Source organism: Hypanus sabinus, chromosome 31, assembly GCF_030144855.1.
Source record: "Hypanus sabinus isolate sHypSab1 chromosome 31, sHypSab1.hap1, whole genome shotgun sequence".
In the NCBI taxonomy this organism is placed as follows: domain Eukaryota; kingdom Metazoa; phylum Chordata; class Chondrichthyes; order Myliobatiformes; family Dasyatidae; genus Hypanus; species Hypanus sabinus.
Window position 1 is genome coordinate 26110796 of NC_082736.1, and position 16943 is coordinate 26127738.

Sequence of the window (16943 nt, forward strand, 5' to 3'; positions counted from 1 at the left end):
GCTAACCTTGCTTCATGTGACTTGTTCTCCAAACCAGGCAACATCCTGGTAAATCTCCTCTGCACCCTCTCCATAGCTTCCACATCCTTCCTATAATGAAGTGACCAGAACTGAACTCAATACTCTAAGTGCGGTCTCACCAGAGATTTGTAGACCTCTCTACTCTTGAACTCAATCCCTCTGTTTATGAAGCCTAGCAACCCATAGTCCTTCTTAACTACCCTATCAACCTGCGCAGCGACCTTGGATTTGAACCTCAAGGTCCCTTTGTTCATCCACACTCTTTATTCTGACCATTAATCCAGTACTCCTTAATCCTGTATCCTTAATCATTAATCCTGTATTTGTCCTTCCAAAATGCTTGTCCTTTCAATTATCCGGATTGAACTCCATCTGCCATTTTTCCGCCCAAATCTGCAGCCTGTCTATATCCTCCTGTCACCTTCGACAACCTGCAGCTCCATCCTCAACTCCTCCAATCTTCGTGTCATCCGCAAACTTACTCACCCATCCTTCCACCTATACATCCAGGTCAGTTATAAAAATCACAAATAGCAGAACAGATCACCGACCTCCAGTCAGAATGCTTTCCTTCCACAACTACCCTCTGCTTTCTTCCTTTAGGCCAATTTTTAAAATCCAAAGCCGCTTCATGACTTTCCGGATGAGGGACCTTTTCAAATGCCTTCGATGAGAGAACTTTGATTTCAGGTGAAGACTCTGACCGACTGCTGGACGAATGAAATGGGATAACTGTGGTTCCCTGTCTGAGCTCCCGGGGTTCTGCGGCTCTCTCTGTCCCCTGTCTCCTCGTCTCCCTCTGACTCCGGACTAGCACTGAAGGCAGCGCACCCTTGCGGGCGGAGGACAATGAATGAGCGCCACAAAGTGGGGTGGGCAGTACTGAGTCTGTCTAGGGGGCGCCACTGAGACGGCACAGTGTTAAGGGGGGAGGACGGTAAATCTGTACGGGCAGCAGCGAGGTGGAGCGGCACACTGTGGGAGATGAGGCGAGCAGGGAGAGCCCCACTGACGGTGGCGTCCCAATGTGGGTGGGTCTGTACAGCGAAGGGCCTGTGATACTATCAGAGACAAGGGAGGGGAGGCGCACCCAGAGATAAGGGAGGGACGGTGCAGAGGGAGTACGAGACGGGTGACGAGTTCAGAGACTGTCTGAACAGTGGTCGCATAACGAGGAATTGTGTAGGAATCAGTGTAGGTTGCATTTGGGTCCGCAAGGGGCACGGGGCTGATGGAGATCATTTTGAACCCCGCTTCGTGGCTTTGACGCCTTTCTGCTCCCCTCCCCCACCCCAACCACCCCCACCTCCACCCAGCCACCCGAATCACGGTTGATAACACCACCCAGATTAGTGCCGCCGGCAATCTTGGAACAATGAACACCCTCCCCCAAATCCAGACGCAATGAATGACCGATTGAGGTTCATGATTGAGGAGAAATGATTGAGGTTCGGTGTGGTGGGGACGAGGGGTAGATGGGTGAAAGCAGCAGTGATTCTGCAGAAATTTGGAAATAGAGTCAGCGAGAAGTAGACCACAAAGACAGGCCTCTTCGGCCCATCTAGTCCGTGCCAAAGCCATACCCACCTGGACCACAGCACTCCATACCCTTACCATCCAGAAATATACAAAATTCGCAACTGCCCAATCGTCATAGCAACCTCGCGCTCAGCCTTGTCGGTCACATCCTTGTGATCACCCCGCTCCCCCCCGCACAGCACTCCGGGGAGGTCGGCAGAACCGAGGGCATCCCATGCTGTGGGATGGGGGTCTGAAGAAAGAGCGCGGGGGGGGGGGGAGGCGAAACACTGTGGGAGAGGAGGTGAGCAGGGAGCGTCCCGCTGTGGGAGGGGCGGTACTGAGGGAGGCTATAAAAGTGTCAGACATTCCGGGTGAAGTGTCACAATGTGGGAGGGGCTGTACTGAGGGACGGTGATCTGTTGTAGTAGCAGGTAAGACAATATTTTAAAGTCCCTTCTGTGCCCAGAGGAGGTCCGGGGGGAAATTACAGTTTGGACCGGACGGATGTTTGGAGACCAGACTTTAAACGCCATATGGTCAGCCTGATCACATGCCTCCGTCGACACCAACTGGGAGGCGACCGTGTCAGTTCTGAATCTCTTGGGTAGACGCGCAGTTCCAGGGGCTGTGTCTCCGCGCGACAATCTCCCCATCGCGACACGATCCACGGGGTCGTGCGGTTAAATCCCACTCCTGAGATCTGAGCGCAAGGGGGCGCCACGCTATGGGAGGGGCTGTGAAGAGGAAGCGCCACGCTGTGGAATTGTTGAATGAGCGTGAGGGGTGGGTAGCGTCGCTTTGTGAGAGGGCGGATTAAGTGGGAGCGTTGTAAAGAGGTGGAGGAGTGAGGAGGCGCTGCTTGGGTGGGTAGTGAAAGACGAGAGATGGGCAGTGATAGGGAAGCGCCGACAATGGGTGAGGTGGTGAGGGCGGGGGTGGGTGAGGGGAGTGAATGAATGAATGAATGAGCCTGAATGAATGAATGTCCTGATCTAATGAAGGGGCGGTGGGGAGGGAGTGTGATATCGAACTCTAGGACATCCTTGGGTGGTGAAAGGCGCTACAGAAATGGAGGGATTCCACCTTGAAATGTGGCGACTCAGCAAGATTTCAGCTCCGGTGCAAAAGGCTGGGAAATTCTCCGCACCGGGAGAGAGGCTCCACAATTCCAGGCTTTGTCGCCGGTCGACGGGTCACACGGGACGGGTGACTACGTGATTCACCAAAGGGATAGTCCGACACTCTATCCATAACCCCAATTGTTCCTGCCGTGGGTGCGTGTGATGGGACGGTGTGGAGAGACCGCCATCTAGTGTCTGACCCCGGGAGTGTGTGATAGGACGGTGTGGAGGGAGCTTCACTCTGTGTCTGACCCCGGGAGTGTGTGAGGGGACGGTGTGGAGAGACCGCCATCTAGTGTCTGACCCCGGGAGTGTGTGATAGGACGGTGTGGAGGGAGCTTCACTCTGTGTCTGACCCCGGGAGTGTGTGATGGGACGGTGTGGAGGGAGATTCACTCTGTGTCTGACACCGGGAGTGTGTGATGGGACGGTGTGGAGGGAGATTCACACTATGTCTGACACCGGGAGTGTGTGATGGGACGGTGTGGAGGGAGATTCACTCTGTGTCTGACACCGGGAGTGTGTGATGGGACGCTGTGGAGGGAGTTTCACTCTGTGTCTGACCCCGGGTGTGTGTGATGGGACGGTGTGGAGAGAGATTCACTCTGTGTCTGACCCCGGGAGTGTGTGATGGGACGGTGTGGAGGGAGCTTCACCCAGTGTCTGACCCCGGGAGTGTGTGATGGGACGGTGTGGAGGGAGATTCACTCCGTGTCTGACCCCGGGAGTGTGTTATGGGACGGTGTGGAGGGAGATTCACTCTGTGTCTGACCCTGGGAGTGTGTGATGGGACGGTACTGAGGGAGATTCACTCTGTGTCTGACCCCGGGAGTGTGTGATGGGACGGTGTGGAGGGAGATTCACTCTGTGTCTGACTCCGGGAGTGTATGATGGGACGGTGTGGAGGGAGATTCACTCTGTGTCTGACCCCGGGAGCGTGTGATGGGATGGTGTGGAGGGAGCTTCACTCTGTGTCTGACACTGGGAATGTGTGATGGGGCGGTGTGGAGGGAGCTTCACTCTGTGTCTGACCCTGGGAATGTGTGATGGGGCGGTGCGGAGGGAGCTTCACTCTGTGTCTGACCCCGGGAGTGTGTGATGGGACGGTGTGGAGTGAGCTTCACTCTGTCTGACCCCGGGATTGTGTGATGGGACGGTGTGGAGGGAGCTTCACCCAGTGTCTGACCCCGGGAGTGTGTGATGGGACGGTGTGGAGGGAGATTCACTCTGTGTCTGACCCTGGGAGTGTGTGATGGGACGGTACTGAGGGAGATTCACTCTGTGTCTGACCCCGGGAGTGTGTGATGGGACGGTGTGGAGGGAGATTCACTCTGTCTCTGACCCCGGGAGTGTGTGATGGGTCGGTGTGGCGGGAGATTCACTCTGTGTCTGACCCCGGGAGTGTGTGATGGGACAGTGTGGAGGGAGATTCACTCTGTGTCTGACCCCGGGAGTGTGTGATGTGACGGTGTGGAGGGAGATTCACTCTGTGTCTGACCCCGGGAGTGTGTGATGGGACGGTGTGGAGGGAGCTTCACTCTGTGTCTGACCCCGGGAGTGTGTGATGGGACGGTGTGGAGGGAGCTTCACTCTGTCTGACCCCGGGAGTGTGTGATGGGACGGTGTGGAGGGAGCTTCACCCAGTGTCTGACCCCGGGAGTGTGTGATGGAACGGTGTGGAGGGAGATTCACTCCGTGTCTGACCCCGGGAGTGTGTGATGGGACGGTGTGGAGGGAGATTCACTCTGTGTCTGTCCCTGGGAGTGTGTGATGGGACGGTACTGAGGGAGATTCACTCTGTGTCTGACCCCGGGAGTGTGTGATGGGACGGTGTGGAGGGAGATTCACTCTGTGTCTGACTCCGGGAGTGTATGATGGGACGGTGTGGAGGGAGATTCACTCTGTGTCTGACCCCGGGAGTGTGTGATGGGATGGTGTGGAGGGAGCTTCACTCTGTGTCTGACCCTGGGAATGTGTAATGGGGCGGTGTGGAGGGAGCTTCACTCTGTGTCTGACCCTGGGAATGTGTGATGGGGCGGTGTGGAGGGAGCTTCACTCTGTGTCTGACCCTGGGAATGTGTGAAGGGACAGTGTGGAGGGAGATTCACTCTGTGTCTGACCCCGGGAGTGTGTGATGGGACGGTGTGGAGTGAGCTTCACTCTGTGTCTGACCCCGGGAGTGTGTGATGGGACGGTGTGGAGGGAGATTCACTCTGTGTCTGACCCCGGGAGTGTGTGATGGGACAGTGTGGAGGGAGATTCACTCTGTGTCTGACCCCGGGAGTGTGTGATGGGACAGTGTGGAGGGAGCTTCACTCTGTGTCTGACCCCGGGAGTGTGTGATGGGACGGTGTGGAGGGAGCTTCACCCAGTGTCTGACCCCGGGAGTGTGTGATGGGACGGTGTGGAGGGAGATTCACTCCGTGTCTGACCCCGGGAGTGTGTGATGGGACGGTGTGGAGGGAGCTTCACTCTGTGTCTGACCCCGGGAGTGTGTGATGGGACGGTGTGGAGGGAGCTTCACTCTGTGTCTGACCCCGGGAGTGTGTGATGGGGCGGTGTGGAGAGAGATTCACTCTGTGTCTGACCCTGGGAGTGTGTGAAGGGACGGTACTGAGGGAGATTCACTCTGTGTCTGACCCCGGGAGTGTGTGATGTGACGGTGTGGAGGGAGATTCACTCTGTGTCTGACCACAGGAGTGTGTGATGGGACGGTGTGGAGGGAGCTTCACTCTGTGTCTGACCCCGGGAGTGTGTGATGTGACGGTGTGGAGGGAGCTTCACTCTGTGTCTGACCCCGGGAGTGTGTGATGGGACGGTGTGGAGGGCGATTCACTCTGTGTCTGACCCCGGGAGTGTGTGATGGGACGGTGTGGAGTGAGCTTCACTCTGTCTGACCCCGGGAGTGTGTGATGGGACGGTGTGGAGGGAGATTCACTCTGTGTCTGACCCCGGGAGTGTGTGATGGGACGGTGTGGAGGGAGTTTAACTCTGTGTCTGACTCCGGGAGTGTATGATGGAACGGTGTGGAGTGAGCTTCACTCTGTGTCTGACCCCGAGAGTGTGTGATGGGACGGTGTGGAGGGAGATTCACTCTGTGTCTGACCCCGGGAGTGTGTGATGGGATGGTGTGGAGGGAGATTCACTCTGTGTCTGACCCTGGGAATGTGTGATGGGACGGTGGGGAGGGAGTTTCACTCTGTGTCTGACTCCGGGAGTGTATGATGGGACGGTGTGGAGTAAGCTTCACTCTGTGTCTGACCCCGGGAGTGTGTGTGATGGGACGGTGATTCTGCAGAATTTTGAAATAGTCATCGAGTAGTAGACCGCAGAAATAGGTCCTTCGGCCCATCTAGTCTGTACCAAAACCACTTAAATTGCCTACTCCCGTCGCACTGCACCTGGTCTACAGCCCTCCACACCTCTAACATGCAGAAATGTACAAAATTCTGTATAGTTTTATATGTACGGTTTCGCAAGCGCCCAATCATCCTAACCACCCTGTGCTCAACCTTGTGGATCTCATCCTTGCAAAGCGCAATCTTCCATTTACTCACTTCTCCAGTCGGAGAATTCGAGTTGCGTCATTGCCAGCTCGTTTTTTCCCAGAATCCACCCGCGCTCTCCATCTCAGATCGGAGGTGTGCCCACTTCCCCGCCCGACCCTCCTGTTGGCGCGGGGCATCGTCGGTGCCTCCTCGTCCGTGGTTAGTCGTGGAAATGGGATTACTACAGGAAAATTACCGTCAATTGACTGCCTTCGAAACGTCCCTGCTCGCCATCTCCGACCATCACTGGCGCCAACACTGACCGCTCACCCTTGGGTTCGAAAGCGGGAGGGGAATTAGTCACGGTTTCTCCTCCCCAGTCACCGATGGGTCGGAGAGAGGGGGATTCAGCCAGGATTCTTAAGCGACGGGCACAGAGAATGAGCAAGCCCTCACGGGCCCCGTCTGCGAAGGACGGACAGCCGGAACTCCTACCCCTGGATTGCGGCTATACCCAGTCTCTGGGATCATACTGTGTAGAATGACCCCCCCCCCCCCACTCCCCGCCCAAGCCTTCCTCCACTCCATCACTGCGTCCCTGGCCCTGATAAACTGCGGGGTTTTTCGGGACAGGGATGAGGCGGGCGCTACGGAGTTGCGGGTGACCGGCGAGATTCGATGAGGTCCAGACTCTGACCGGCCGCTGGACTAATAAACTGGGGTCGACGGCGGACATCGTGATGGACGAGGACGGGACCCTGCGAGGCACCTACAGATCCGCAGTGTCCCGCACTGGGACGCAGGTTGAGGGGGTTCTAATCGGATTCCAGGGCAATATCGAGCAGCCGACCTTCGGGTTTGTGGTGAAGTGGACCACAGGTACGTTCGCCGCTATTCCGCCGGATCCCTGTCCGAGCTCCCGGGGCACTGCGGCCCGTCCCTCTGTCTCCTCATCAACCTCCCTCTGTCTCCTCGTCCCCCTCCCTCTGTCTCCTCATCTCCCTCCCTATATCTCCTCATCACCCTCCCTCTGTCTCCTCGTCTCCCTCCCCAGTCTCCTCGTCTCCCTCCCTCTGTCTCCTCATCTCCCTCCCTCTGTCTCCTCATCTCCCTCCCCCTGTCTGCTCGTCTCCCTCTGACTTGAGCACTAAGGTGGCGCACCCCTGCGGTTGGGAGACGAAGGAGCGCCACAACGTGGGGTGGGCAGTACTGAGTCCCCCTCGGTCCTGTGGGAGGGGCACAGCACTCCGGGGAGGACGGGCTGAAGAGGGAGCACCAGGTGGGGGCGACACACTGTGCGAGAGGAGGTGAGCAGGGAGCGCCCCGCAGTGGGAGGGGCGGTACTGCTGGAGGGGCTTACTGAGAGGGTCTTACGGGAGGGCCTGTACTAACAGATGCGACATGATTTTAAAATCCTTTCTGTGCCCAGAGGAGGTCCGGGGGGATGTCTCAGTGTGGACCGGGCAGATGTTTGTCATAAAAGGAGACCAAACTTTGAAGACCTCCGTCGAACTCAACTGGGAGGCGACCGTGTCAGTTCTGAATCTCTTGGGTAGACGCGCAGATCCAGGGGTTGTGTCTCCGCGCGACAATCTCCCCACCGCGACACGATCCACGGGGTCGTGCGGTTAAATCCCACTCCTGAGATCTGAGCGCAAGGGGGCGCCACGCTATGGGAAGGGCTGTGAAGAGGAAGCGCCACGCTGTGGGAAGGGCTGTGAAGAGGAAGCGCCACGCTGTGGAAGGGTTATTGAGTGAGCATCATACAGTGGAGGGGGGGGGGTAGCGTCGGCCTATGGGAGGATGGATGAAGAGGGAGCATTGGGTGAAGGGAGAGTCGCGTTCCGTGAGTGGGACAGGGATAGGGAAGCACCGACAATGGTGAGGACGGGGGCGGGGAGCGGAGTGCGAGGGGAGTGAATGAATGAGTGGGCAGTGAGTCCCGTTCTGATGAAGGGACGGTGGGGAGGGAGTGTGATAACGAACTCCAGGACATCCTTGGGTGGTGAACGGCGCTACAAAAATGGAGGGATTCCACCTTGAAATGCGGCGACTCAGCAAGATGTCAGCTCCGGTGCAAACGGCTGGGAAATTCTCAGCACCGGGAGAGAGGGTCCAGAATTCCTGGAGCAAAGGGCTTTGACCCCGGTCCCTGGGTCAGACGGGACGGATGACACGGTGATTCACCAACGTCCATAACGCCTGACACTTTGTACATAACCCCAACTGTTCCTGCGGTGGGAGTGTGTGATGGGACGGTGTAGAGAGAGATTCACTCTGTGTCTGACCCAGGGAGTGTTTGATGGAATGGTGTAGAGGGAGCTTCACTCTGTGTCTGACGCCGGGAGTGTGTGATGGGACGGTGTGGAGGGAGATTCACTCTGTGTCTGACCCCGGGAGTGTGTGATGGAACGGTGTGGAGGGAGCTTCACTCTGTGTCTGACCTCGGGAGTGTGTGATGGGACGGTGTAGAGGGAGCTTCACTCTGTGTCTGACCCCGGGAGTGTGTGATGGGACGGAGTAGAGGGAGCTTCACTCTGTGTCTGACCCCGGGAGGGTGTGATGGGACGGAGTAGAGGGAGCTTCACTCTGTGTCTGACTCCGGGAGGGTGTGATGGGACAGAGTAGAGGGAGCTTCACTCTGTGTCTGACCCCGGGAGAGTGTGATGGGACGGTGTAGAGGGAGTTTCACTCTAACCCTTTCTGCCTGCGTCACGACTCCCTGTTTTGGGATTACTGGGTGGAAACGTTGACGTTGCTCGGACTCCCATGTGACAATTAGATAAAGTCACCGGGGGGGGGGCGGGAAGTGAAGTGGGAATTCTCCAGCCTGTATCACTCTGTGAAAGGCGGATCGGAATGTTCCCAGTTCCACCCGACTCGTGTCTCTGATCACCTGTCTCTTTCTCCGTTGGAAACAGGACGGGGTCGGACATATTCACTCGTTGTAAGTAGAAGTGTGGATCCGCGGACGGAGACGGCAGTGAGCGGGAATGTGACCCCGGGGAGGAAGGCTCGTAGGGGAGATGGGACGCCAAATGCGATGGGCACGGCCTCTGCTGAATACCCGCTGCTTCTCACTTTCTGTAACGGCTGATCATTATAAATCATAATCTCATTAAAAGAAACATTTTAAGCATCAGATTTCGGTGTCGGCTGGACGTGTCTCTCCATACAGTGAGGGCCGGTGTGGGAAGATGTGGGAAGGCGTAGACAGACACGGCCAGGTGTGGGCAATGTGTGCAGGTGTGGGAAGTGGTGAGAAGGTGTGGACAGTCACAAATTGAGTGAAAGGGCTACTCTGAGGTTAGCTGGGAGATCAGGAGTTCGCCCGTAAGCCTTTGTGAGGTCTCCGCCAGGCTCTGGGTATTAAGGAGTCTGATAGCTTGGGGGAAGAAACTATTACATAGTCTGGATGTGAGAGCCCGAATGCTTCGGTGCCTTTTTCCAGACGGCAGGAAGGAGAAGAGTTTGTATGAGGGGTGCGTGGGGTCCTTCATAATGCTGTTTCCTTTGCTGGCAGGACCTGCAGACCACAAACACAAGTGATTCTGCAGACGCTGGGAAGCGTGAACCAGGCGCACAGAGCGCCGGAGGAGCTCGACATAGCCAGGCAGCGCCAACGGAACGGAACAAACAGTCGACCTTTTGCGCCGGGACTCTTCATGCCTTGATGAAGCATCCTGACGAGAGACCTCGGCCTGAAACACCGACTGTTTTATCCCCTTCCATTGGTGCTGGCCTCACCTGCCGAGTCTCCCCCCAGCATTTTTTTAAATTTTGAATAGAGTGCAGAGTCCAATGTCGGGGAGGCTGGTTTCCGTGACGATCTGGACTGTGTCCAGGACTCCCTGCAGTTTCCTGCTGTCTTGGCCGTACGTGAGATACGTGCGAGGGACAACTGGCTCGCTGTGGGAGGGGGCTGGGTGGTGATGTACGTTGCCGCTGCTGCCAGTGCCCACGATACCTCCGGAGGCCCCTGTCCCAGTGAGTGGAGCAAGGGACTCAGCTGATGGAATCGTGGAAATTTCTTTTCCAACTCCCGCTGATCTTTCTTCGTGGCGTTGGCGCATTTCTGCTCCCCTCCCCCCACCCAGCCACCCGAATCACGGTTGATAACACCGCCCAGATTAGTGCCGCCGGCAATCTTGGAACAATGAACACACTCCCCCCCCAAATGCAGACGCAATGAATGCCCGATTGGGGTTCGGTTTACCGTCCCCGGGCTCAGTGTCAAGGTGGATCCCAAGGTCAACGCCAGGATGGCGTTTTCAGATGCCGCGCCGTTCCTGTTCGTGACTGGGGGAGGGGGGGGTTGTGGGGGAGGGTTGGAAGATGGGTGAAATAAATATTAAGTTTTTTTAAAAAACTAGAGTCATCGAGAAGTAAACTACAGAAATAGGCTCTTTGGCCCATCTAGTCCGTGCCAAAGCCACTTAAACTGCCTATTCCCATCGCACTGCACCTGGTCCACAGCCCTCCATACCCCTACTAGCCATAAATATACAAATTTCTGTATGGTTTTGCAGCCGCCCGGTTGTCATGCCAACCCTGCGCTCAACCTTGTCAGACACATCCTTGTGATCACGTCCGTCTTCCCCACGCCTCCACCGCCAACCGCAATCTGCTGATTACTCGCTTTTCCAGTTCGGAGAATTCGAGTTGCAATATTGCCAACTTCTATTTTCTCAGAATCCACTTGGGCAGGATATATTCCGCAGCACCTGCCCTCTCCATCTCAGATCGGGGGTGACACCATGCTGCGCAAACTTCCCCAAATGACACTCCTGTTGGCGCTGGGCATCGTCGGTGCCTCCTGTTCCATTAGGGTAAGTCGTGGATTAAATGGGATTACTGCAGGAAAATTAAGGTCAATTGAGTCCTATATGCGTTGGGAATTAACTGCCTTCAAAACGGAGGTGGGGCCCGCCAAGGTTCCTGCCACGTGACCCCTGCATTGGTGGTGGTGGGGGGGGGGGGGAAATCAGCTAAGGTTCCTGCTGCCCGTCACTGACCGGTCACTCCCGGGTCAGAGAGGGGGGTGGCATCAGCCAGGGTCACAGAGAATGAGCATTGTTAAATCTACCTCCCACTTCTGGATCTATCGATTTCGGTTGCGACTACGAGACAAAGGAACTCCTTCGCCTGGATTGTGGCTGTACCCAGTCTCTGGGATCATGCTGTGTAGAACGACCCCACGCTCCCCTCCCCCCCACTCCATTCTTCCTCCAAACCAGTGGTGACAGCACCTTAAGGTGGTGTCGCTGCCTCTGCTAAACTGTGGAATTTTCGGGAAAGGGAGGAGGTGGGCGCTACAGACGTGCGGGTGACCGGCGTGATTCGATGTGGTGACCTTGATTTCAGGTCCAGACTCTGGCCGGCTGCTGGACTAATGAACTGGGGTCGAAGGCGGACATCGAGATGGACGAGGACGGGACCCTGCGAGGCACCTACAGATCCAAAGTGTCCGGCGCTGGGAAGCCGGTTGAAGGGGAGCTAATCGGATTCCAGGTCGATATCGAGCAGCCGACCTTCGGGTTTGTGGTGAAGTGGACCACAGGTACGTCCGCCGCTATTCCGCCCGATCCCTGTCCGAGCTCCCGGGGCTCCCTCCCTCTGTCTCCTCGTCTCCCTCTGACTTGAGCACTAAGGCGGCGCACCCTTGCGGGTGGGAGACAGCGAAGGAGCGCCACAACATGAGGTGGGCAGTACTGAGACTCCCTCGGTCCGGTGGGAGGGGCGCCACTGAGACGGCACAGCACTCCGGGGAGGTCGGCAGAACCGAGGGCATCCCATGCTGTGGGATGGGGATCTGAAGAAAGAGCGCCGGGGGTCGGGGCGACACTCTGTGGGCAAGGAGGTGAACAGGGAGCGCCCCCTGTGGGAGAGGCGGTACTATCAAAGAATAAGAGGGGTGATCCGGGGAAGTGTCACAATGTGGGAGGGGCTGTACCGAGGGAGCGCTGCGCTGCGGGAGGGGATTACTGAAAGGGGACTGTACTGCGGAGGGCCTGTGTTGAAGGAATGAAGTTGTAGGCCTTATTTTAAAATCATTTCTTGCCCAGAGTCGGTCCAGAGTGTCACAGTGTGGACCGGACAGATGTTTGTCGCAGAAGGAAGCCAAACTTTGAAGACCATGTGGTTACTCCGAAGAGAATCCCCCTTCGACGACAACTGGGAGGCGACCCTGTAAGTTCTGAATCTCTTGGGCAGACGCGCAGACCCAGAGGACTGGGCGCCGATCGCTTCTCCGCGCCACCATCCACGGGGTCGTGCGGTCAAATCCCACTCCCGAGATCTGAGCAGAATGTCTAGAAGGGCTGCTGGCACGGGGGGGGGGGGCGCTGCACTGTGCGTGGGAAGGGTTATTGAGTGAGTATCGTACTGGGGGGGGGGTGGGGTCAGCGGGGGTCGGTAACGTCGCTCTGTGGGAGGACGGATGAAGAGGGAGCATTGTACAGATTTGGATGGATGAGGACGGAGTATCGCACTGAGTGACAGCGATCAGGAAGTGCCGACAATGGGAGAGGTGTTGAGAAAGGTGGTGAGGGCGGGAGCGGGGTGAGGGGAGTCCGAGTGGAGTGAATGTACAGTGAGTCTATTCTGATGGTGAGGAGGGGAGGGAGTGTGATAACGAACTCCAGAGTGGTGAAAGGCGCGACAGAAATGGAGGGATTCCACCTTGAAATGCGGCGACTCAGCAAGGATTCAGCTCCGGTGCAAACGGCTGGGAAATCATCCGCATCGAGACAGAGGGTCCAGAGTTCCAGGAGCAAAGGGTTTTGTCCCCGGTCCCTGGGTCAGACCGGACGGGTGACACACTGATTCATCAAAATGGTAGACCGACACTCTGTCCATAACCACAGCTGTTCCTGCAGTGCACGGTGTACAGAGAGCGCCATCTAGTGTCTGACCCCGGGAGTGTGTGATGGGACGGTGTACAGAGAGCGCCATCTAGTGTCTGACGCCGGGAGCGTGTGATGGGACGGTGTGGAGGGAGATTCACTCTGTGTCTGACCCCGGGAGTGTGTGATGGGACGGTGTAGAGGGAGCTTCACTCTGTGTCTGACCTCGGGAGTGTGTGATGGGACGGTGTGGAGGGAGATTCACTCTGTCTCTGACTCCGGGAGTGTGTGATGGGGCGGTGCAGAGGGAGCTTCACTCTGTGTCTGACCTCGGGAGTGTCTGATGGGACGGTGTAGAGGGAGCTTCACTCTGTGTCTGACCCCGGGAGTGTGTGATGGAACGGTGTGGAGGGAGCTTCACTCTGTGTCTGACCTCGGGAGTGCGTGATGGGACGGTGTAGAGGGAGTTTCAGTCTGTGTCTGACCCCGGGAGGGTGTGATGGGACGGTGTAGAGGGAGCTTCACTCTGTGTCTGACCCCGGGAGTGTGTGATGGGACGGTGTGGAGGGAGATTCACTCTGTGTCTGACCCCGGGAGTGTGTGATGGGACGGTGTGGAGGGAGCTTCACTCTGTGTCTGACCCCGGGAGTGTGTGATGGGACGGTGTGGAGGGAGCTTCACTCTGTCTGACCCCAGGAGTGTGTGATAGGACGGTGTGGAGAGAGCTTCACTCTGTGTCTGACCCCGGGAGTGTGTGATGGGACGGTGTGGAGGGAGATTCACTCTGTGTCTGACCCCGGGAGTGAGTGTTGGGACGGTGTGGAGGGAGATTCACTCTGTGTCTGACCCCGCGAGTGTGTGATGGGATGGTGTGGAGGGAGCTTCACTCTGTGTCTGACCCCGGGAGTGGGTGGAGGGACGGTGTAGAGGGAGTTTCACTCTAACCCTTTCTGCCTGCCTCACGACTCCCTGTTTTGGGATTACTGGGTGGAAATGCTGACGTTACCCGGACTCCGATGTGACAATTACATAATGTCACCGGGGGGGGGGGGGGGGGGGGGGGGGGGAGGGGGGAAAGTGAGGTGGGAATTCTCCAGCCTGGATCACTCTGTGAAAGGCGGATCGGAAAGTTCCCGGTTCCACCCGACTCGTGTCTCTGATCACCTGTCTCTTTCTCCTTTGGAAACAGGACGGGGTCGGACATATTCACTCGTTGTATCGAGAAGTGCGGATCTGCGGACAGAGACGGCAGTGAGCGGAAATGTGACCCCGGCGAGTAAGGCTTGTAGGGGACATGGGGCGCCAAATGCGATGGGCACGGCCTCTGCTGAATACTCGCTGCCTTTCAATTTCTGTAATCGTCTAATCGTTATAAATCATAATCTCATTAAAAGAAACATTTTAAGCATCAGATTTCGGTGTCGGCTGGGCGTGTCGCTCCATACAGTGAGGGCGGGTGTGGGAAGATGTGGGAAGGCGTCGTCAGACACGGCCAGGTGTGGGCAATGTGTGCAAGTGTGGGAAGAGGTGGGAAGGTGTGGACAGTCACAAATTGAGTGAAAGGGCTACACTGAGGTTAGTTGGGAGATCAAGTGTTCGTCCGTAAACCTTTGTGAGGTCTCCTCTGAAGGATCAGATAACAGCGGGGTAGCAGCGGTCCTTGAGCCCGGAGGTCCGTGTATTTTCGGCCCGACGGCTGAGAGAGGGATTTTAAAAACGCAAACACCAGGAAATCTGCAGATGCTGGTGTTACGTATTCAGGCAACAATAAATATATGAGTTCGGCAAGGGTTTCTTATAACAAACAACACGTTTATTAAACACAGAAAACAAACCCCCCAAAAGTAAACAAACACTACCGTAACCGGAAACAGCTGCTGAGCGGCTGTTCAAACAGTTCGTAAAGTGATATTCCAAAACAGTTCTTAAAGTGATATTGCCAAAAGTTCGATATGCTCACAGTCCATTTAAAAGGAGAGACTTTACAGGACGATTTACGTTCTCTTTCACGTCGCTTGCTTCGATTCCCGACGTCGAAATTCCCACGAAGAATTTACGAAACAGAACGGCTTAAAGGCACTGACCTTTCCTTCTCCACTACCTTCAATCCTTTCTAGGTAAACCTAGGGATTAACACGAAGATAGTCAACGAAATCCTTCCAAATAAGGATCAAACAAAGGTCGCCCCCGTTTCACCGTAGAAAGCGATTCTCCTCGATCTTTAACTTCCAACCTTGAATCTTCACTCTCCTTTAATTCTCAAACTAACAGAATCATAAAGAACCTGTTGGCATTAACCTTTTAAACTTTAGGCATTAAATAAAAACTTCATCCTTCAACTAAACTGTGTCATCACTTCAAACATGCAGTGGCATGAAGTCAACTTGGCAAATCCAGCCATGAACTGCCCCTCCTCACAGGGTGGGGTCTACCTTTTATAACCTGTAAAAAAAACCCGTCACATGATCTCTACTGGCGGGAAAATGACGTCATTCCACCATCACAAGACCATCACCTCAAGTCCAGTACAGCTTCAACCCCAGTCACAAGACAAGGGCACCACTGTCATGTGTCACGAGTACGTAACACCTCCCTCCAAAAAAAAAACATTTTTGGTCTGACAAGAACAAAAATTTTTAACAATTGCTTACAAGAAAAACAAAGGTATAAATTTTATAACATACACAATACACAACACCATCATATAACAGCTTATAAGTCACAATACAGTAGGAGTGTTACAATTGAAAAAAAAACCACTCCATAAAAAAAAAATTACCGTGTACATTCAACATCGAGATAGACAATCAGCAACCACATTATCTTTACCTTTAATATGTGTTATCACAATATTGTACTCTTGTAACATCAAACTCCAATTTAATAACCTTCTGTTTTTGTTTTTCATCTTACTCAGAAAAACTAACGGATTATGATCAGTGTAAACAATAAGTGGTTTCTGAGTTGTACTAACATATACCTCAAAATATTCCAAAGCTAAAACAAGAGATAACAATTCTTTCTCTATTGTCGAATAATTTCTTTGATGCTTATTAAATTTCTTAGAAAAGTAAGCTACTGGATGATCAACCTCATCACCCATTCTTCATCCCAAATGGAAGAACATTATACTCATATAACCCAGATGGAGTTACAAATGCAGAAATCTCTCTACCTCTGTCCGTTAATGGAACACACCAATACCCTTTCAATAAATCAATCTTTGTAAGGAACTTTGCCTTTCCAACTTTATCTACACAATCATCTACTCTAGGAATTGGATATGCATCTGTTTTCGTTACAGCATTCACCTTCCTATAATCCGTACAAAACCTAATACTACCATCTGGCTTTGGCACCATAACACATGGCGAACTCCAATTCGAGTTAGAATGTCTAATGATATTATTCTCTAACATATATTCAATTTCTTTCTCAGCAAGTTCACATTTTTCCATGTTCATCCTATATGGATGTTGTTTAATAGGTTTGGCATCCCCAACATCTACATCATGTGAAGCTATAGAAGTCCTTCTCGGAACATCTGGAAACAACTCCCTATATTTAAAAATCAACTCCTTCATCTGTTGTCTCTGCTCTAACTGTAAATGTGCTAATTTTTCATCAATATTTTCCAGAATGGTTGAATTTGGTAACCTAACAGAAACAATGTTGGATTTAGAATGAAAGTCAGATGAATCATCTATCATGTTCCTAGTTAAATCAAACTCATTCTCACTAACCACAACAGTCACAGTATCAGATTGTTTCTCAAAATATGGTTTCAACATATTTATATGGCAAAGTTGTGTTGACCTTCTACGATCTGGAGTTTTTAACCACGTAATCCACATCATTAATTTTAGACACAATTTCATAAGGACCATGAAATCTAGCTTGTAAAGGATTTGTCTGCACTGGGAAAAGAACCAACACCTTATCTCCAG

General features: G+C 54.2%; 1 protein-coding gene across 2 annotated transcripts; it reads left to right on the forward strand.

The window, feature by feature from the left end:
- The first annotated feature begins 8993 nt into the window (after nucleotides 1-8993).
- On the forward strand, nucleotides 8994-14395 carry LOC132383999 (avidin-like). Of its 2 annotated transcripts, none has more exons than XM_059955256.1 (5): nucleotides 8994-9098; nucleotides 10844-10980; nucleotides 11516-11711; nucleotides 12217-12340; nucleotides 14186-14395. In XM_059955256.1, the coding sequence occupies exons 2-5, from the start codon at nucleotides 10909-10911 to the stop codon at nucleotides 14274-14276; spliced, it is 483 nt and encodes a 160-aa protein (XP_059811239.1). In that variant the 5' UTR covers nucleotides 8994-9098; nucleotides 10844-10908; the 3' UTR covers nucleotides 14277-14395. The 2 variants fall into 2 exon arrangements, with proteins under 2 accessions (XP_059811239.1, XP_059811238.1); XM_059955255.1 differs by lacking the exon at nucleotides 8994-9098 and adding an exon at nucleotides 10060-10138.
- The last annotated feature ends 2548 nt before the right edge of the window (nucleotides 14396-16943 follow it).